This window comes from Buteo buteo, chromosome 12 (assembly GCF_964188355.1).
Source record: "Buteo buteo chromosome 12, bButBut1.hap1.1, whole genome shotgun sequence".
Lineage (NCBI taxonomy): Eukaryota > Metazoa > Chordata > Aves > Accipitriformes > Accipitridae > Buteo > Buteo buteo.
In genome coordinates this window covers 26,672,643-26,695,053 of record NC_134182.1, presented here as the reverse complement: position 1 = coordinate 26,695,053, position 22,411 = coordinate 26,672,643, and the positions used below count along the sequence as shown (strand labels likewise).

The 22,411-nt window shown below is 44.6% G+C and overlaps 1 protein-coding gene across 1 annotated transcript in view; it reads left to right on the top strand.

Moving 5' to 3' along the window:
* The window catches only part of LOC142038096 (TOG array regulator of axonemal microtubules protein 2-like), a 38,653-nt gene extending 16,825 nt beyond the window's left edge, over positions 1–21,828 (top strand). Inside the window, exons 10-20 of the mRNA XM_075043143.1 lie at positions 534–698; positions 2,806–2,947; positions 4,607–4,712; positions 6,518–6,753; positions 7,965–8,123; positions 9,192–9,309; positions 10,276–10,379; positions 11,755–11,953; positions 13,150–13,366; positions 18,999–19,085; positions 21,355–21,828. Of these exons, the coding sequence (XP_074899244.1) occupies positions 534–698; positions 2,806–2,947; positions 4,607–4,712; positions 6,518–6,753; positions 7,965–8,123; positions 9,192–9,309; positions 10,276–10,379; positions 11,755–11,953; positions 13,150–13,366; positions 18,999–19,085; positions 21,355–21,599 (1,778 nt within the window). The 3' untranslated portion in view covers positions 21,600–21,828. The remainder of the gene's footprint in view (positions 1–533; positions 699–2,805; positions 2,948–4,606; positions 4,713–6,517; positions 6,754–7,964; positions 8,124–9,191; positions 9,310–10,275; positions 10,380–11,754; positions 11,954–13,149; positions 13,367–18,998; positions 19,086–21,354) is intronic.
* Positions 21,829–22,411: the final 583 nt, after the last annotated feature.

Genomic DNA, 22,411 nt, shown 5'->3' with positions numbered 1-22,411 from the left:
GAGGAGTGCTGAGGTGGGAGCCCCAGAAATGTAACTTCTCTATCCAGCCTCTGAAACAGGAAAGCGAAAGAAAAGCAGTACTGAGTTTTCCTCATTCTTAGGGAAAGCATCACTGCATTCAGTTTTAAACTAAAAGAGGGTAGATTTAGGTCAGATATAAGGAAGATGTTTTTTACAATCAGGATGGTGAAACACCGCAACAGGTTGCCCAGAGAAGTTGTCGATGCCCCATCATTGGAGGTGTTCAAGGTCAGGCTGGACGGGGCTCTGAGCAACCTGCTCTAGTTGAAGATGTCCCTGCTCATTGCAGGGGGGTTGGACTAGATGACCTTTAAGGGTCCCTTCCAACCCAAACTGTTTTATGATTCTGTGATCACTGTCCCACATTAGAAGGCAACTGTTATTTATGCTTGGAGTTGTCTGGGACAACAAAGGGATGTTACCCAGCTCCAGCAAGTTTTCTAGCCCTTTCCAAGCCTGTAGCCACCCTGTCCAGCACTCTTCACTTACAAGGTCCTTTTCAGCCTCTGCAGGTTTTGGGCCACCGCCTGTCAATGGGACAGAGTTCACTTCCCCCAGCATGAGCAATGCACGTAGAGAGCGCGTTGGTAGTGCCTTGAGGAAGCGGGTCAACAGGCCCTCACTGCCCAGCGTGCCTGTCATCAGAGAGCGTGGCAGCTTCCCACGCAAGTCCTCAGGTGAGCCCCCTCTGCTGAAGCCCCCACATCAGCTCTTTCCTTGCACAATGAGCACAAACTGCCTCATTCCTCAACCACAGGTAGGATCTTGGGTCCAAAGCCTGTCCTGAGGACTGAAAGCAGACTTGCTTTGGTTCCACTCCAGCTTGGCGATACTGGAACAATTAGTGCTGACAGATCCATTGGAAAGCTTAGCTGAATAAAGTAGTGGTAAAGCCTTAAGCTCTAGCTTTTGCCCATACCCATAGTCCAAAATATAACACTGGTGCTGGGAGGCAGCTGTAAGTGCAGGGCTGAGCGCCGGTGAATTCTGGCAGGGTGTGCTAACTGTACGCATATGCGTACCACCATCATCAATTAGCCACTCACCATCTTGGCCCTCTGCCTGTGCTGCTGCCTGGCTCTCCAGCCAGCTTTTCTGCTATCACAGCAAGGGTTGTCTCTGCATGCAAATTAGTGACTTGGTACAATCACGCTATTGCACCTAAAAGTGCTTAATGGTTTCTAGCCTCTCTCATTCCACCGCCTGCAATGCAAGCTGGGAACAAGCAGTGCCTCTTCTGTCACCCCACCCAAACACAGTGGCTGTGTGTAGCAGATGACATACAGGAGAGGCTGCCTGGTGCTCCCAGGCTGCTTGCTACCTGCAATAAATCTACAGCAGATAGCAAGTCCATAGTGATTCTCATCTCTCCTTTGTGGGTAGCCTACCTCGTGTTATGATCCTGAGTAGTGTGAGTTAAGAAAAAGGGAGCTAGGAATGATACTTTGAATGCTCTTTTCTAGTGATGCTACTCTGATTTTCAAAATTGACCAGAACTAGCCTGACATGGCTCTCCATTCATATTGAATGTAGATGTGTATATCTACATACTCATGCAGCGACATCACTGATGTCAGTGACAGTGATATTGGTGACATCCAAATTAGTCCCCATCTGAATAGTTTTTGATTTTACAGTTCCTCCATCCTCCATACTTTGTAGAACACGTGAGGTAGCATAAAACCCCTACAGAGTCCATAGCAGTTCATCTAGTTTCTGTGCAATATTCATACTCAGTACTTTTAGACAGCTCAGATGTTTTCATCTACACTTTAGAAAATGAGCTTTTGAGTGCAAGACATGAAATTTTTGACCTACAGTGCTTTTGATGACAAATAGGTTTCATAACAAATGCATTTGTCATCTGATTTTTTTTATACCTTGTATATTTACCATCAAGAGAGTGCGTTTGCCAACAATTTGCATCTATATTTACATATTTTTATTCTCGGTTCACATTTGGAAGGCTTTTTTGTCACAACTATCTGCACTAGAAATTGCTTTTTTCCACAAGAGAAAGCTTAGGCTTTGCACAGTTTGCAAACAAGTACATTTGATGACAAATAAATCTCACCTCAGCATCTTCAAAATACAGCCAGTGATACCTCTGAAATAGTAAATATTCATAACGCTTGGAAAATAGCAAAATCCATAAACTACTACTTTCCCAATAGTATGCTAAAATGTGTGTGCACTCAGCTGCCTGCTGTCTAGAATATTTGAAGTAAATGGAAACAGAGGCACTGTCAGATTTAGAGGGTCAGGTATCACTGTTCCCTGGTGGTTGCTCCTTGGGGATTCACCCGAGCCCAGTGGGACTCAGGCTTGGTGCTCACTGGGGGCAGCTGGAGGTGTTTCCTCAAAGTTACAGGGTGCCTCTGTCCCCAGTGCTCCAGGTAACAGGGAGGTGATACAGGGAGTTATGTGCATATTTCAGGAGCTCATTCCTGGGGTAGCAAGTCTCGCTGGGTGGCACTGGCTCCCAGTGTGTGAGCTCGGTGGCACTAGGAAACTGCAAGCTGGCTGTGGTACCTATAGGGACTCGGGAGCTGGCTCTGTGTGGGCAATTTTCAGGTTTACACAAGAAGCTGGTGCCCAGCTGGGGGTGACTCGGAGGTGTCTGGGTGCTGGGGAAAGCAATGAGCCAGATAGCAGGGAAGTCTGAACCAATGCCGGTTTGCACCCGTATGTAACCTTGGCTGGGAGATTAAGTTGCAATCTGCTTGGTGGCCGGGTGCCTTGCCCGGGGATATGCGAAGCTGGTGCCTGACCCTCTCCTTACAGCGATCTCGCTGCCAGCCATTGCTCTGGACGTCCTGGAGGAGGAAGATGAGCCAGAGGGTGGGATCGCGGAGGAAGCCAGACCCTTCCCTCACCCACAGCAGGGGCTGCTTGATGCGCTCACGTGGCTCAGCAGTGATGACTGGTAAGAAAGCCCCCTGTTCGGTCTTTCTCCCTCTAAATGTCAAGCTCAGTTAGAAGCAATTACTTCCAGTGCCTCTGGGCCCAGACAGCCCAGATGTCCAAAGGGAACTAGTGAAACCACTCCAAAGCAGTCACAATATAAAGATGTGAGAGCAGCCTTTTATTTGCCTTGGTCTGTAGCAGTGCTACAGCCGCAGCAGGTCCATGCTGTTTCCTAGCTTTGTCTTCTGGTCCATGTAGCTGCAAACAAAATCTTCAGGGAAGAGAGAAAGTTGTGGCACAAGATTTGCTGGCTGAAGCCAGAAGCATGATGGAAGCTGTCTTGAGTTTAGAGATTGGGGGCCTCAGGTCACTGGCCCAGGTGGGACTGATTAAGGATTTATCTCTGCTCCCGCTGCTGGCAGCAGGAGACAGGGCGTCCCTGTGACCTGCTGCACCTACGTCCCAGGAGTGCCTACGGGGAGTTCCTATTTCTGAGAAACAGACTGAGACATGGTGCAGAGTTCCTCGGCCTGTCATTTCTCCTGAAGGGCTCGTGGCAAAAGATAAGGAAAAAAAAAAAAAAATCCTTCAGGAATCTTGCACTTTTAGAATTAAACTTTTTCCTCCTTGCTGCTTAATATGGGCCTAAGATGTTTTGTTGATAATCACAGTGTGTCCTGAAATTAGACGCAGACAGGAGGACACTACAAATTTCAGGTGATACTGGTTGTCTTTTTGATTTCTGGGTCAGCATACGCTCACTAGGGCTCTGTTCATACTGGGATAACCATGAAAAATCTCCCATGATGCATCTCCTTGGGCGATTGCTTTGTTTTGCACCTCTCCCCTTTCTCTTCCCTGCTCCTGTCTGGTGCCCTGTGAGGTGCGGAAAGCTGCTGCAGGTGCGTGGGGTCCGGGTTACATTCAGGGACCCCAGTGGGGATGGGTCCCTAGTCATGCCCTGCAGCCCTGGTGAACCCATGATGCGTCATGTGCCTTCATGTAGCTCAGGTCCTTCACAAAGAAAGTGCTGAAAGAGACGTGGTTTTACTACTTTTAAATAACATGTTGCTGTTGTGGGTGTTATTTTAAGTAGTCTTTTTCTGGAAAATCCAGCGTTTGGGCTGTTCTTGCCCAGGTGTGGAATCTCTTAGGACATACTGCTTTTTTTGGCAGCAGGGGTGGAGTGGGGTGGTGGTGGACATGGCGACTAGACTGCAGAGTGCAAACTCAGCTATGGAGTGGCAGTGCAGACTCTCACTCCTGAACTGCCCTCTGGGGATGGCAAAGAGGGAAAATGCCCAGTAACAGCCAGGCAGGACTGTGTCTCAGAGACAGGGTACAGAGAGGGTGCAAGAAACGGAAACATGGCACAATGTCCCAGCTTCTAGGAAGCAGTGACATAGGGCCTTTGTGTGCCAGGGATTTCAGAAAGGCTGTCTTGTTGAATGGCCACAAATTAACCCATCCCCTCTGAAACCATCTATTTGCCTTTTGGATTTATGTATGCTTTTGGCTGCCACAGCATCCTGTGGCAACGAGTTCCGTGATTTAAGTAAGTCCTGTATGAGAAGCACCTGCCTTTGTTTGTTTGAGCTGACTCCCTGGTAATTTCAGAGGGTGCTGCCTAGTTCTTGGGTGGTGAGAAAAATCAATCTTTTTGGTAATTGCCTTTCAGGGAGCAGAAGATGAAGGGACTCTTCAGCGTCAGACGCCTGGCTATCTGCCACTCAGAAGTCCTTCTCTGTAGACTTCATGATGTTTCCTTGGCAGTTACCAAGGAGGTAAGAACATTATGTTTAATTGTGTCCCATGTACCTTGTACATGGGGTGTAAAGTAGATATGTGCTTATTCATTTACATGTGTGCTCAGTGTCTGCCTTCATTACTATTTTTAGACCTCATTTTTCTAATAGCTACGTCACCTATCTATATGATCTGTCTGTACATATAGCTATATTTACTGGTATGTAGGACATCTCTTCTCTTTGAGCTAGGTGTCATTATAATGCAGTATACAAATGCAGAAACTGAGACGCTAATCAGGTGATTTGCCACAGCCCAACTCTCTGCCCAAGCTGTAATTAAACACTGCAGCTTTTGCCTCCCAGCTTCCTCCCACTTCCTCCTCCTCCCCAGCATCCTGGGGGATTGACTGCAGGTTTTTATTTTCCAGTGTTTCCTGATGATGGCTTCTCCTTCTTCCTTTCTGTGTGCATTTTGGTAATTTGCCCATTGGTCTGTTGCCTCCGTGCACCGATGGAATTTTGCACTGCAGCCACTGGGTGCTTGGAGTGGCCTGGCTGTGGGGTTTGCAGGGCAGTCGCACACAGCTTCACTATCTCATCTCTCAGTTAACAGAGAGGTCTCAACCTCAGCTCCTTAACATCTGTGGCTATATTTCTGACTTGGCACTTGTCTCTGGCCTGAACCAGCTGCCTTGTACTCTTATTACATGATTGCCAAATACATTGAATTTTCCTTTGCTGGCAGAAGACAGTAAGACTTAGTTAATTTCCATGAAAATCAGTCCCCCTATCTAATATTTAATGACGCTGGAGGCTTGAATGCCCCTTGGGTTGTTGGACTCTTCAAACCTTTCTGTTTAGATATGCAGGACTCGGATTCTCCCACTCTGATATCTGGGTTAGGAGAAGCCCCTTCAGCTTAGCTCATCTGATTCTTATATCACTTTTGTATTTCTGAGGAAATTTCCTCCTCTCTGTTCTACACATTCATGTGCAGAGACATCTTTCAGCTTTCATTTCATTCCAGTCCCAGATTTTGCTTTCACAAGCACTTCTAGCATTTACATGGTTCGTTTTTATTAACAGGCACAACTAAGTCCAGCAGAAAGAATCACTGGTCTGTCCTTCAAAGTATCTTTCAAATGAAGCACATGACTCTGAGATGCTTCTTCCTTACCCTTGTGGGGAGAACCTTTTGGAAGCAGGGATCACTCCAGAGCAGCACTGAATGCTGTAAAACCCCACCGATTGCAGCTGTAATTACATGTGATTTCCAGGATCCTGAAGTGCCTTAAGTCCAACTGCTAGGGTTCTCCTGAGTAGATGGAGCTGCAGAAGGACTCAAGTTCCTGCTGTGAATTAGTCTGTAGACTTGAGCCCATATCTTCTGTTTCCTGGTTGAGTGCTCAAACTGCCAGTGCTGCAATTTTTGATAGGAGGAAACTACTACTTTTCCTCTATCTTGTCTTTATGAATTGCACCTTTATAGTTTAAGAACAGCCCTTGCTTTAATTTTGTTGTTTGTTTGTTTGTTTTCAGTAAAAGGGCCTAAAATCAAAGCAGTGTACGTTATGGCTGAGTAGCACAATTTGTTCTAGGTGAAACAATATTTTTAAGCCTGCAGCCTCATTAAAATTGTATTGTATAAGTGGGCCTGAGGCCAGAGAAGAAGTTGGTATCAGAGTAAGTGTGGTTTTGTTCTTGTAGTCTTCTGCTCTTACCATGTTCTTATGTTCCACCTGGACACAGCAAGAAGTCTTGTTGTTTCCTAGGACTTTTGTCTAGGGGAACTGATTTTCTTTACAAGGTGATTCTTACGTTTCCCCTCATGAATTCCCCAGGTGAACAACCTCCGCTCAAAGGTGTGTCGCTTTGCAATCAGCACTCTTGGAGAGCTCTTCAGGACCATGACGAAACACATGGACCACGAAGTGGATGAGGTTGCTCGGGTCTTGCTCCAGAGGATGGGGGATTCCAACGAGTTCATTCAGAAAGCCGCCGATCAGTCCCTGGGGATCATGGTGGGGACCGTGACTCCTGCACGAGCAATGACTGCTTTCATGGCTATTGGAGTCCAGTACGTTCTTCTCTTAGTGATAGCCTTCACCTTAAATTGTGTGGTAGGGGGAAGGGATGGGAGGCAGAAGGGGAGTGATGGGAGGGAAGGGTCATTTCTCCTGCATCCTCTGTGAACTCGGTGATTAGATTCTCTGATCAACCTCACTCCCTTTCTCTTGTTGTCTGGTTCTGCCCTACTGCAGCCTATTTGTTCTCACAGTCTGTCAACATTGCCTAGATATGGTAAATGATGGGGAAGTGAAAGTCCCTGTAGAGGGTGGTGATACAGCCTTCTGGCTTTGTGGGAAGAGGGACAATGGCAATTCCAGCAGTGAGCGCCCTTTGATATTTCATGCTAACCACAGAGGCCCTGGGAAAAAACATGCATCAACATTATGCCATTAACTTGAGAAATAAAGACGCTAATTGCTGGGACATGGAGCACGTGGGGGAGAACCCGCTGCGTGTGGCACAGCCTGCTCAGCAGGTACAGCTCCTGCTGAGAGGAGTCTGTCTGACTCTCATGTCCTTAGAGTTCCACTTTCTATTCACATTGAAGCTGCATGTTAGCATTGAGATGGTGAGTCACTTTACAGGCGCCTTCACAGGCTGGCTCCCATGGGATAGCTGAAGCAAATGCTGCCTTAAAATAGCAGTGCTGTGCCTGATAGTTTCAAACAGGCACCTTCTAGAAAGGACAACCTGGCTAAAATGACTGCTACCTTTTCCTCAGCTTTTGAAAAGGGTAAAACATTCAAATGCACCTCTTGCCCCAAAGAACAAACTGGCTGCATTGCTGGATATTCTGCGGCTTCGTGCCCCACAGGGCTTTTCCCCCCATTTGTTTTTTTTCAAGGGTCTGCTGATTTGGAGATAAACGGGTGAAATAAGCCTAAATCCTGCTGCAGCTCTGCCTGTGTAGTGGAAGCCCTCGGCCAAGTCAGCATGAATTGTCTTTCATTTCGCTCTTTCTCAGAGTTAATTTTGGGAAAGAAATGGAGTATCAGATAGTCCAGGGAGATTAAATTCCTCCCTCTTCCTTGCGGGTAGTCTCTTTGTACAATGCCAACTTTGTGTTTATCTGAGGACAGAATCTTCTACAGGTGGCTACAATTGCAGCAAGAACACATGCCTCCTTCCCCCAGCCATTATGGGGAGCATGCTGTGACCAAGGACTGTGCTTCTGGCCCTCCTTTTCCCTCTGCCCCAGTGTTTGTTCTCTTGTTTCAGGCACCGCAACGTCCTGGTGCGGAGGTGTGCGGCCAAACACCTAGTGACTGTGATGGAGCGAATCGGAGCTGAGAAGCTCCTGTCGGGCGCGCGTGCCAGTACTGAGGTACTGGTGAGCACGCTGGTGAAGCTTGCTCAGGACTGTCATCCGGACACAAGGTGATGATCTTCATTTCACCTCCTAAAATATGAAAACTGTTTGATGTCTGGCTATTAATGATAAAACCACAAAAGAATGGAAGGTGAAGTAAATATTAAGAAAGTTACTTCACAGTGTGGATAATGTTGTCTTGGGAAATGGCAGTACTGGGTAACATGAGGTTGTCCAGCAAGAATGACCATTGCCAAATGCCTGTGACTTGAATGATTCTTTGCTCAGATCAGCTGAGCTCAGATTAGTCAGTCAAACAATTTTGTTTGGTCTCATGTGCTTAATGCCAAGCTGAAGCGTTGGCCACTGTTCATCACTGAAAGATCCCAAGCATATATTTCTGATAAGGCTAAGACTGTCCTAGAAAAATTCCAGCTGTCTTTAACCAATGTAATCAGTCTTTCTAAACCTCTTCTTCAGATATAGCTAAGATAGTCACAAATTTTTCCTCCCAGTCATTGTATAATGTTGTTGTCTGTGGCTGAACGACCTCCAGATTTTCTCTTGAAGATAGCTGTAGTTCCATAGTAGCAAAACCAAACCAACCAACCAACCAAAAAACCCCCTTACTTTGATTATTAATTTAAATTCCCATTAACAGATGCCAAGAACACATGAGCAGCTAGCTGCCCGTGTGCATACATGTAGTATAGAAAACAAATAGTAAGCATGAGGCGATTTGTCCTAGCTTCTCTGCCAGTTAAAGAAAGGTAAATTATTGTCAACAGCAGAAAGGCACTGCAAATAAGCCATGACAGCAAAGCAGGAGATACGCTCTGCTCGTCCCATGGGATCCTTCGATCCCACAGAAGCATACACACAATTTCAGAGTGAAATTGTATTTTCCTGTTGCCCTGTGTTCTCTTCTTGCCTCTCGTGTTCAGCTGGCAGTGTTGTGCAGTGACAACAAGTGGAGGTAAATATCTCTCTTTGCTGAATGGGTAATACCTTCTCATGAATGTATTGCACATTATAAGTTTAAAATATCAGCTTATTCTATTAACACTTCCTTTGTTTATTCACAAGGGAGAAAAAACAGTAGTAGTCTGTATTCATTTCTCTCGTTCCTGCGTTAGGTGTTATGGACGGAAGATGATGAATATATTGATGAATCATCGAAAATTTGATAGGTATTTGAAACAGTCTGTCCCCTCACGTGACTTGGAAGATGTTATGGCAACAGTTAAGCAGCAAGTAAGTGCTTGGCAGGAGAAATGTCTCCTATATGCAAGTACTGAGATTGCTAGTATGAGATTAAACATACCTATTCTTTCTTTATCTCATTCTTCTTCCACTGAATCATTTTGCTCCTGGGAATGAACTGTTGATCCTCAGCCTGTTTATCTGCAGGCAGTGAACGAACTAGTTTGGTTAGAAATAAAGTGGCTGTATTTTGAATATCAGCCACAAACAGGAAGGGGAAGTAGGAGAAAATGGTTTTACCTTTAAGCATAAGAAACCTCAACACTCCCCCCCCCCCCCAATTAAGCAATGAAGTGAGAATAGTGCTTCTGAAGATAATAGAGTCTTTGCAACAGATGAAGGAAGTAGTAGTGCCAAGAAAACTTCCAAATACACAAAAGATGCGCAAGGCAACCATAATTAGTACATATATTGTCTGTATTCTGGGAATACTGCCCTGCTGTCATGCACTGTGGAGCTGGAAGAAGCTTCGTGAATTCAGCATCCAGTGGAAACTCATCCCTGGTTTGTTTTATTTGGGTTTTGGTCCGTCCGTGTGTCCCCCCCTTAATTTACATTCTAGAAAGGAATGTGCCTTTGTGCAGGAATAGGGAGAGTTAAGTGTGAACCAAATCAACTCCCAACACAGTGGGACCTCCAGAAAGTCCAAAAGTTTTCTGCTATTCCCTTTAAGAAAGCTTGTTCCCTACCAGTTTGTATTATTCCCATTTGTGCTCAAGAATAATGAATTCAGGATTTTTTACTGCTGCCCAGTATAGTAGCACCTATAACTTGCTTCGGGTTATTGAAAACAAATAGTAGACATCACTGAATCTCTGGCCTGTCTCCCTCTTTAAGTTATGAAATGTTTTCCTAAGCCTTTCTTGGTAGCAGTGATTCTGGTTATAACTTGTGTTTTAAACAAGTAATTTCCTATTTTATCTTCTATAGATTCATGTTTTTTTTATATATATCTAGGGAACAGAAGATCATAAATGTGAATATCCACCTGTCAAGGACACCAGGAAGTCTAGGAGCCACGGCTTGAAGATGTCCCAGGACAACTTGCCTTCTGATGGAGGGTACTGAGCACTTCTGTTATATCTGACAAAGCGCATGACAAGCTTTACATGTCTCTTCCTCAGTAAAATCTTTCTGGTGGAGATGAGCTGTGCCAGAGATTGTTTCCTTGCCCCGCAAATCTTCTACGATAAAAAATGTCTATTTCTGCATTATGCTGAACACAAGTTCTCTGGAGGGTTTTCTAGAAAAATTGAGAGAGAGGAAGAGACAGCGAGCAGTTGCAGCTCAGAAGATCCAGTGCAGTGGCAAGGACAGTGTTGTGGAGGCTGTGAGAGGGTCGTGTCTCTGCTGTTTGACTTTGGACCAGTAATTTCGATCAGGGTATTCTTATCTGAGTGGAGTCTTTTTTAGATGGGTGGTTTGATGAGAAGTCCCAGTCTAGAACCATGATGCCATTCCCCAAAATAGCACTTTTGATACATGTGGTTTGGCCTCACTGAATCATGGCTTTCTGTCCCTCAAACAGTACCAGCAAGACAATTCCTGAGCAGTTCTGGTCAACAGATGTCTCAACGTGGACTTTTTCTGTAGCTGTTCGTGTCATTCAGACCCATTACTGCTTGGCTGATGGACAGCATGTTCTTTTCCCCTGTGCTGCAGTCAGCATTCAAGATAGGAATTTGGTCCTTGCTGTCTCCCCATGCCAGTGGGAGAGCTACTTGTATCTGTTCTCTGATAACAGAGTGGATTTATTTAGCTCTGTTGTGCTCAGTAGTGGCAGGAAGGTGACCACACTTCTTATTAGCATAGTTAGGATCTCCCCATGCTCATGGCAGAGAGAGGTTGATTCAAGAGAATTTTTCCCATCAGGTTTGTTAAGCTGTGGATCTAGTCCCTAGGGAAGCAATAATGTGAGTGTAGTGGTGGGATGTCTGCCTTCTGTTTTTATCTCTGTTACTGAGCCTCTGGATTCTTTCAGATATGCCCCTTAATTTCTCTGGGTAGGATTCATCTGTTCAGATGCATCTGAGCTATTTATCCAGATCCCCGTACCTGTTGTAGATACACTTCTCCAGAGTAAGAAATTTCCTTATAATACAGACACCTCCCATTCAAATGCCCAAAGACATTTAAACTTTGAAGTAGTGCCTATTTTTCCCCACAAAGGGATGCTAGATGAGTACCTGGGAAGACATCTGAAGATAAGTGAGATGAATCCCATCCTTGGTGCCTTGGTTTTTCTGAGTAAGCACTAGCAATAATGTTACTTGCAAATTGTCTCTGGTAACGATTGTCCTGAGATCCAAGTTGTTTTTCAGATAGGATCTAGCTGAAATCACGTCATTAGGAAGTCTCCTCAAGATGTTTTCCTCACAATTAACTGAAGACATTATCACTAAAAGGTCTTGCCTTGTTTTTATTTTCCAGCTTGAGGTCTGGCTCTGATGTACACGTCTTACCCCGTCAGACAGTCCGTCGCACATCACTTCGGACCGCGGAAGAAATTGAACAGCTCAGGGAGCTTTCCAGGCTCCTGACAGCCACGGAGTTCCAGACACGAATGGAGGGAGTGGACCTCCTCCTAGATCACTGCAGAAGCAGCCCCCAGTTCGTCTCCACTAACATTGTCCAGGTATACAGGGCATCTCTATTGCTCCTTTCCCATTAGCTCCCTTCCCAAACCTGTACCAGTAAAGTTAACTCAGTGTGTCTTGGCACTACATACTAGTTGTTTGGGACAGGCTGGCCGCTTCTTACCCAGAATAATTTAATTCAATTCCAGGCTTCACGGCAAGTAGTTTCAGTCCAGATGTATTTCTCTGGCAGGTGCCTATCGGTGCTGTTCATGAGATCACGACAGTTTACTGCTGCTGTAGCTTCTGCTGTCTCCTGCTACCAGTTAGGTTGAAATAAAGGAAATCTAGCCACTGAAAGCTTGGCAATTATTCTTTAGAAGAAGAATGTGTTGGAATGGGGAAGAGAAGTATCAGGCTGGGCTGATTAAAAAAAAAATAAAATATTATTTTTTCAAGGATGCTCCTGTAAACTTTATCTTGCCTTGCACGGACACAGCTCTGCCTATTCACTTTCATCCTCATCCCCTTCCTGCTTAGGAAAGACTGTTCTCACACTTCCCAGGGGTCCTTTTTTCTCTTTGGAAAGAGGAGGAAAGTGGCTAGAGACAGATCTTCTCTTCCTTCTCTTCCCAGCAGCTGCTTTTTTCCTCTTTTCCCAAAAATGGCACCTGATAATGTGGCTGTCAAGGGACTGAACCTGCTCTCATGAGAACTGCACAGCACATTAAACTTCAGAAGTCTACCTGTTAGCTAGACAAATGGCCTGGATCCTGAAGAGTTTATCAGAGCCCTGCACTCCTCCAGACGCAGGTTCTGAGACAGATAAAACAAAACCTGGATCTCATCCAGTCACAGTTTTGGCAAAATGAAAACTACTCTCAGTACTTGAGACAGCTTTATGGAAAAATGGCCATCTTAAATACCTGTTTTCATACCTCTATACCAAAGATACTATTTTGCATTAATAATGTGGGATTGATTTAACTATTTGTGGGTAAAGAGAACAGCATATGAACTATCCTGTCCCCACCCAAACCTCTTAATAAAATATGAAAATCTTTTCCACCAGCGTGAGGTTGTGCAACCACTACAGTGAGGAGCCCACAGGAAAACAGTGAAATTGTGCTAGCAAGTGCTGACCTGACAGAAAGAATTACATTCATCTTTTACATTGCTGGGTACTTGTTTCTACATCCCCTCTTGAAACAAAGACGTTTTAATCCAGCTTTCATGTCGTTTGTTTTCTTAACAGATTTTTGATATTTTTGTCCTGAGACTTCAGGATTGCAACAAGAAAGTGAACCAGCAGGCGCTGGAGGTGCTGGCTTTGATGACGCCCATACTCAAATATGCCTTACACCCAGTGCTGGTCCCTCTGGTAGCAGCAGTCACTGACAACCTGAACTCAAAACGCTCAGGGATTTATGCTGCAGCTGTGAAAGTGCTGGAAGCATCCATTGCTCACCTAGGTAAGGCTGACCTCTAACACTGACTTTCCTCAACTGTGGCTTCTATGTCTCAGAGTCAAGTGAACACCAAGTCTATTGATAGCTGGTGTCGTCTGTGGAAATATCCAGCTGCTGCAAGATATTTATGAAGTCCTGCCTGCATTCTTTCTATCCCAGTCTGTTGTATCATGTTGTGATCTGCAGCTGAATGGATGCTGCTTATCACCTGGCTCTTATGTCTGATTATTAACTCAGTAGAGAAGACATTATAGGGATTATTTTAAGTTCCTGCCAGAAGAGCATGAGGGAAGTGACTAGCATCTGGCATGACTGTTTTTCCCTCTTCCTCCTGGGAAACTGCATGCATTTTGTTTTTATTGAATTGGATTTCTAAGATGTGCGTTCTGTTAAGTTTATACCCACTAAAACAAGATGAAAGGAATGTGCCTTTCCCTCGAAACACATGGTGGGAAGGATGGTGGAGGCTCTTTGCTCTCGCTGGGCTTTGTTCCACGCTCTGGCAGTGGCAGCTCTCCTGAGCAGATGTGTCTGTCCCTTGCTGACTACCATATGAAAACCTTTGAACTCAGTTACTCATTTTGTAGTTTTAGGTAGTAGTTTAGCCATGTAAAGCCCAGTGAAAATGTCCTTATGAATCTAAAGATTGAGACCTTAAATTTAATAAGATACTGTGTTACGAAAGATCACAGTGGAGATCAGATGAAGGATGAAATGCTTGTTCTATAGTCAGTCTGGAGGTCTCACGTGTGGGGGGTTAGAATTGCCTTGGCTTCCTTCTTCCAGAAGGGAAAGGAGCCCATTATTGTCCCCTTTTCTAGGTGCTTGAGCATGGGGCTGCAAGTATGTCTGTTGATGTAAAATATGCACCTGCAGTAGGGAGAGGGTGAGGTCCCGATCTGCCCTGTGTCCTGAACCATATGGCCTGCTGCAGGTTGTGCAGCATGTGTTCTGCTGCCTACCAGGGTCATGCTGAAGCTCTCAGGGATCCTCAGGCTCATTTCGGCTGGAGGCACCTGCCCCACAGAGCGCAGCTCCAGCCCATCCCTTATCGCAGTCCAAAAACTGTGTTTGCATGCTGTGCCTTGGCAAATATAGTGGCATGGTCCTTCATGGCTAGTACTACAGAAGTCTGCATCAGTGTCTTTACAGTTCATCAAAACTTCTTTTAACAGCTACTTTTTGGTCAGCGTATTCAGAATAATTTCCTTGTGATCTGCTCTAGAAACTGATTGTATGCATGTGGGTAGTATGTATTTCTTAAAAGCATATGGAGATACTGTCCTGAAGTTAGCTCCCTGTTTCCCCTCACCTGCCACAGGTTTAAATTTGCCTTAATTTGGAGGCAGTAACCTAAAAATAAGGGAGTCAGAAAAGCAGAAGTAAAAGGATGGGAGTAAAATAGAATGGGATTATACTAAGTTGTTTTTTTTTTTTTGTCTCACCTTAGTTTTACGGTTGATATTAATGATTCACAACAATGAGTACAAGGACAGACAACTGGGTGGCTCTTTAAGTGAAGAAGGGGCTGGTAGGGTTGGTTGCAGCCAGGGGACACAGTTGAAAACCAGACCCAAGTCTATGGAAAGTGTTGTTCTCTGTGACTCGTAGGTTATTCTTATGCACTTTGTTTTAGGCAGCTGGATCCCCTGGAGGATCCAGCGGCAAGGATCTAGTGGAGAGGTGTTGATGTTGCCTGGTTTTCTTTTTGCACACATTTCCATCAGGCAGAGAGACTCAGGCTGCTCTGTGTAGCTTGCTGTAGGTGTTTACATCTACCCACTGAAACCTCAGTGAAGTGTTTAAAGTTTGGCGAGATGAATCCAGTCCTGAATTTCCCTCTTGATCTTCTGCTGTAGATTCAGCAGCGCACTGGCAATACTTGTGTTACTGCTGTCATCGCTGCAGCTGTGACCAGAAGTTTCTGGTCCCTGGGGCTCTTCATCTGCTGTTTACTCCAGCTCTGATTTCTGTTGAAATGTGAGATGAGAGCTGGTGTGTGTGCACTTAGAGATGCAAGGAGTTTGGTTTTGGAAAGATGAATGCCATCAATAAAAGTGTTCACCAGGACTTTCTTACACTGGTTAAAATGTACAGAAAAGCGGGTTCCACATAAAGTGTTTGGATTCTGTGTTTGATTCCAGGTTTGCAGATCGTTCATGGCATTTATGCTATATATCAAAGAACCTGAATTCCTGCCAACTGTCACTGGTGAGCTGGGTAACCAGAAGCCGTGGTGGTGCAGTCTTTATGCACCAGTTCCCAGGCAGGCTTGAATATGTACCAGCATTTCCCCAAAGCCCCAGGAGCCTTTGGCTCTGTGCTCCTTGTCTGCTTTGGTGCAGAAGGAGCTGAACAATAAATCCTGGAGTACAACTTTGCTAGAATTCAGGGACAAAGGGGTTTTTGGAGGTTGTTTGGGCCTGATTTTACTTCCCAAATGAATTGCTTTGCTATTGGTGTGAAGGGACACTGGCCCATCAGAGCTGCTGCAGTACGGCTTCCTGGAAGGCTCTACATTATAGGCATTAGCCAGTCCTGTCTATTTTCCACCTTTCTTCTTTGTCTTCTTTTTTAAAAAGGGAATTTATGATTTGCCAAGTTCATTTCTTTAGAACAAACAGGTATAAATCCAGCTGTAAATGATGGCTTGTTCCACATGTTGCTCTGCATAGGGCAAGATTGCTATAGCAAATAACTACATAGCCAAGGTCTGCTGTAAATGCCCTTGCCACACAGATTTATGTCAGCTGTGAAAATGCAGCACTGGGTGAATATGCCTGAAAAATTTAGTGTTGAAGAGGCAGGTCTTAGAGGGAAATTAACAACTTTCTCCACATCAGCTGCTTTGCAAACTCAGTGAATTTGCTGACCTGTTGCCTTTCTGTGTCCCAAGTATAGGGTTATTCCTGATCATGAAATGGGGAGAAGGGTGTGAGACCTGTAGTGCTCTTGGCCCTTATGCATTTTTTGTGGTGCCTGGGAGAAGGTTGGGGAAAAGTTGCGGAATCCTGCTAATAGAGGATGGGGCAAACAGATCCCTTCAGGGGTTTGTATGTAGCTTTCTGTCATTCCCCTCTCACCAATTCTGAAAGATCCCTGTAAATTTTCCATGCTCGCAGATGTCAGAACAGGAGTGAGGTACATCTGTCTCTCATCACACTGACTTTACCCAGAGACAGGTTCAAGCAAACAGGGTGGGATGTATTTTTTTGGTTCTGCTCATTTTTATGGACATTTGCAAAAATTCAAACAGGCAACTGAGTCACAAAGATTTCAAAATTCAACACCTAGGGCTTTAGTGGGGGAAGGAAGGGTCTACTGGAAAAATGCATGAGCGAAACCTTCCCACATGCTTTAAAATTGTCTGCCTTTTCAATTTAAAATCAAGTGGCAAATGACAACCCCCCCCAAGAACTCTAAAGGATTGTGCAACGCTCCTAGCTTAGAGTAAGTGAGCACAATGTCTTGCCCCATTGCTCCACTGAGTTTCATAGCTAAGAGCCCAGGTATTGCTCCAAGACTCTGTGTTGACATGCCTCAGATTCTGAGTTTTAGGTGAGACTTCCTCATCTGTCACCTTTAATGATCCATGCAAAAATGTAAGCTGGTGAGGAAATTGCTTTATCACTCGATGTAAAAACAAAACAAAAAAACCCCAAGCCCAAAACAAATCCCCCCCATCCTCAAGACAAAAATTCTACCCACCAACAAACTAACTTGCTTCCAAATAATGCCTGAATCTTTTATTTAGCTTAACCCTGACATTGGCTTGGACGTCCTCAGCTGAAGGCCCCACACATTCATTAGCTGTGACCTGGGACCCTAATCCCACTCGAGGGAGCCACCTTGTAGATGGCGGCAAATCAGCAAATCAAGCCCGACTGCAATGGGACCAAGGCATAGATCTTGCTCTCCTCTGACATCTGTCCTACCCTGTCCTCTGTCTTGAAAGAAATGCCATTCAGATGGCCGCTGCCTGACACTAGGGTGTGGAGTGAGGCCAGCAGCCCGAGTAGCTCCCAGAGGAACCAGCCCTCTGCAAGAGGGGAAGGGAAATTTCCCCTGTAGGTGTTTACATAGCAAAGAGGTGACCACAGTGCAAACGAGAGCGCAGAGAAGCAGATTCTTCTTTTGCTTGTATTGCAAATGCTGGGGTGTGTGTCCTGTGGCCAACAGGTTCAGCTAATATGTAGTGCAAAGAATTAAAGCTGAATTAATAAGAATTGAACTGCCTGCTGCCTTGTTTTCTCTAACAGCCATTAAAAGCTCCTCTGCCTTTAGGTCTCTCAAGGCAGCTAAAGTAATGGTTGGGTAAACTTGTTATCGACTCCAGCTTTACTGTTTCAAAATGCACAGGGCATTTGAAACCCTTAACTTGAAAGGTGAATAGTGCCTATACACTTAGATTCCTAAAAACCAAGCAAACAACCAGTTCTCCCTCACCCACCCAAACCCCAAGTGTTCCCCTGAAAATCTGTGTAGATACTGATCTTAATGATTAATTAACATTTTGTGCTCCTTCAACATCTCCAGATCTCAGGGTGTTTTTTTCAAAGCAGCAGCTGTAAGTTAACTCTCTGGGGAGGAACAGCACGTATGAAACAGGGTCTGCCAATACTGCAAGAGTGTGAGGCAAAAAGTGAAGTGTCTGTTTAAAAAGGTGGATGAGAAGAGTGTAATTACCAAAGCAGAAGCTTAATTAGGATAGCGGGATCAGTTCTTTACTGCACACTTCCAAGAAGATCATTAGGGACTTCCTTTTTGTATCTCATGTGAAAAGGAGCACTTAATAGCACAGTGCTACTTAAAACCACTTCAGGATTTAGCTCTGTCGTGGTTCACAAAGAAGTACGTTGCCTGCTTTATCGGTGCCACTCCTGGTGACATCATGAGGTATCGTATCGCATCCCACGTGCATTCTGCCTCTGAGAAAAGCTTTGCTGGACTTATCAAAGTGGTAAGACTGGAGGCTTGCAGAACAAGCCAGGCAACAGTTTATAAGTTAAAACAAGACCCTAAATCAACAACAGACAGCATAGGAAAAACTAAAATACATATGACTGTCAAGTATTGGGAAATCAGTTCGTTTTCCAGTCTGTCTGCCAAGATCTGATTTCAGAGATGTTACAAGAGCCCCCAAGAGTGGATGGTGTTGGCAATGAGCAGTAATTCTCTCTTGTAAGAGTAACTTGGAATCTTGTCTGTAGATTCCAACAGGTAACTTAAAGATTTAACAGTAGTTTATCCTTAAAATGTGAACGGATGTGTGGACTTTTGAGCCTTCTCACCCTTTTCCTTAGACGAGGGAGGACGTCACTTCTGCAAAGCTCCAGCACGCACAACCTTTTCACTGCTTACATGTGATTTAAATTTTGAGGGCCCTGATGTGACATGTTTAACACAGTTCCTTGTGCAGCAGTCAACTTTGTATTTACAAATGTGAAATTAGAGCTTTTCTTTTTGAATTTTAAATCCTCCCAAGTAGGCCTGAAGGAAAGAAGAAGAAAAGCACTGAGAAAATGGCAGAATTTTATTTAAAAAATGCAGTTACCTCTGCCGCCCCTACCCCCCCCCCCCCCCTTTTTCTTTATAACCTCAGAAGAGTGAGTAGAAAGAAATGTTTCTCTTTCAGATAACGCATTGCTGCTGCAAGCCTTGGCCCAGCCAGTGCGTTTCCTCAGTGGCCAAGCTCTGCTGGATGTCACAGAATATCTCTCAGGTATCACTTGCTTCAGCTAATTTCCACTGCTAAGTCAAGAAGCCTTCAGAGGCAATACTTAGAAGAAATGCCTCTGAATAGACAGTGCAGTAGCTCATCAAACACTAGAAGGTCCCGAGCTTGTCCGTCCTGCAAAATACACATAGTAGGTGTATTTGGCAGGGGTTTGCCTGGCTGCTGCAGAGGCATGCAGTGTGTGAGATGAGGATGGTGCTTGGGCTCCAGCGCTGAGATCTCACTGGGGCATATTGGGACCCACCTCCAGGAAAGAGAGGGGCTAAAAATACCCTGGCTGGCTCCTCTCTTTGAAGGACAGTACAGTAAAGGCCATGGAGGTCTGTAAGAGGTCCCTTTTCTAAAGCGAACAACCATCCTTTAGAAAAAATTGTGGCAACAGGTGTTTCTGAGGATCAGTTTGTTTTGTCATCATGGGATTCTTGTTTTCCTGTTGGAAACTTTTGAGGCTGAATTCTGCAGAGCCTGGGGCTCATAGCGTAGATGAAAACTCAACACACATATTACAGGCAAGGATTTTGTGCAAGGCAGGATTTGGGGGCAGAGAGGCAGAAGCGGGCAGTTCAGCCCAACCTACTGAGGCTCCCTGCCTGTATTGCAGATATGACGTTGGACTCTGAGCGTTTCAGGATGTGCAAACAAGTCTATTTCTGTATCAGCAGTGTCCGACACACCGCAAATGAAGCTGATAATTGATTTATAATAGTAGCTTGCTATGTCCAGCAATAGCCAAGGAATGGAAAAAATTATAATCTCAATATATACTAGAAAAGACCATTTATAGCCTTGCTTCAATTAGGGCTAAATCCACTGCTAATTATGCCAGCATCTTGTAATCCAAGGCTTAATACACTTTGCTTCTTCCTTATGAATCTCAAAAGGGCATGTTTAGCCACAGCGAATGTAAAAGGGCCTTTAAAGATAATTTGAATCGAGTAAATCTCCATAAACATAGAATATAATCTTAGAGTTATTTTAATCTCCTGAAAAAATAAAGCATTTGAAAATAAATTGGGACTACTTTGGAGAGAGCAGATGTTCTCTCTGGGATTTAGAGGGAACAGACAGCGCTTTCTCTTCTGAAGCTCCACGGTGACCACGGTGTTTAATAGCATTTAAACTCACATTAACTCCCATTTTCAAATAGGTACCATAACCCTTTTCTTGCTTACCAGAATTGGTTTTAGGTGCTTTCAGGAGCTGTTTAAATGTTGATGACTGATGCTAGATTAACGGTGTAGAGAAAATGAAGGTCCTTCCACTACAGAATAATAAATGGTTACTGCATAACTTTTCCACTGAACAGAAAATAAGAACTCTGTCTCCAGACCATTTCAGATTTTGATCTCTCAGCAAAATCTGCCATGCGAGGAGCCTATTGGGAGTAAATTTTTGTTTGTATTTAATATAGTTCAGAAAATGAGCTGAGAGCAGACTTCAGAGAGAATGAGAGGGAATGCTTGTTTTTTGGTTAAATGTCAGCCCCCTGCGTAAGATTTTTCTCTCTCTATTCCCCTATTTCAGAAAACATTGTGAGGGTAAATCCCATTAAAATCATGAGATGCTCAAATGCCATGGCAATGGGGTCTGGGTAATTATCTAAGGCGTCCTGAAGTTTGAAACAGCTGTTCATTAGAAGCCACCAAGTATGAGGGGAAAAAAGCTCAAACTAGACCATTCTGCCAAAGACATCAGTTAGTCACTGATGTTTCTAATAAAACTGTCAAGCAGCACACATCTTTTGTGGGCTGGAATTTTGAAGTGTAGTATAATACTGCTGTTCGCTGTGTGCCACTGAGCAAAGGGAACTGCCAAATTAGACTTCCGGCATTTTTCATCAAAGGTCACAAAAAAGTAATCATCCTTTTTATTAGAAATCTTTCAATTACCTCTCTAAGCTGCATTTCAAAATCTTCAGCAGATGGTTTAGACAACTTCTTAATGGAAATAAACAGTGATTTGACATTTTTGTCATTTGTAATGCAGAAGCGGATAGTGAAATGATTTGCAAAATGTGTATGATTCACTTTGCTAAGTCTATCACAGATGTAAAGCCTCTAATTTGGAGAAATTAAGGTCCTCAGAGGTTGATTGTTCTGTTCAGTGGATGGTCAGAGACTGTTGCCTGTTTCTGGATCGTCAGGCAATTTGTGCTTGCTGATATTAGCCAGAAAAGGCTTCCAAGAACCAAAAATAAAGGTAGGTACTCGTTTGCACTAACGTTTTTAAGAAGCTTGTCTCTCTTGTCCGGCAGTGCTTGTGGAATCTGTTTATCCTCGGAAACCCCAAGTCATCAAGCGCTACGCCCTGCCCGCGCTCTGGTCCTTCCTGGAAAACAGGGTCCTGCCTACCCGAAGCAGCAAAGTCAAGGCTGTGGTCACCAAGTTTGCAGCTACCCTCTACCAAGTGATGGGCTCCAGGCTGAAGGAGCATGCCGCCAAGCAGTCTCTGTGTGTGGCGAAAAACCTCTACGACATTTTGGACCTGAATGTCAATTGAAGGCTTGGTGTTCTCCAGGAAGCTGATGGGAAAGGTGGAGGCAAAGGTGGATGTGGCGGTGGCATTGGTTTCATTCTTTGTGTTTGAAGAAAAGGATTTACCCTACAGAGTTTCCTGTTACGGACATACATTATATATTTTGATGTAGGGTTTTAAAAACTAATAAAAAATAAAAGGAATTCTCAAAAATTTTATATCTTGAGCTCATGTTCCTTAAGATGCTTGCACAGATACCAAAAAAAATAAAAACCTGTGTGTAAATGCAATTTGTAACTGTAAAAAGGAAAAGAATATATTTCTATACATACTTACAAAGTAAGAGATGTGCATGTATATATACATATATTTACTTACAAAGTAAGAGATGGGCTTTGGAAGCATTGGGGTTACAGGATTAGATGGCTTGATTTGGGAAGCAGACAATGAGAGACCAGGACCTGCTAGCCCAGAGGATACGCCATGGGGTTATCGGAGGATGTGCATCTCACTGTATGTGCCAGTGTATGTCATACGTGCCAAGCTACTGGGTGGCCCCTTTACAAGTCTCTGGTAGCTGCTGGTGCAGCGGCAGATACCTGAGATGTCCAGGTCAAGCTCAGACTCCCTGTCCCATGACAGCAGAAATCTCCCCAGCTGCACTGAAATTTTCTTCCCATCTCAGGGGATGCATCTTGTCTGTCGTCCCCCGTGCAATGGACTGATGTGGCGAGGTGACCGGTGCCATCCGACTGCCTCCCAGCACCTTGGGGCACACCTGAGGAGGTGCAGGAGAGGGGCTTGGGGCAGGGGGCTGTGCCACCTTGCAGGGGGTG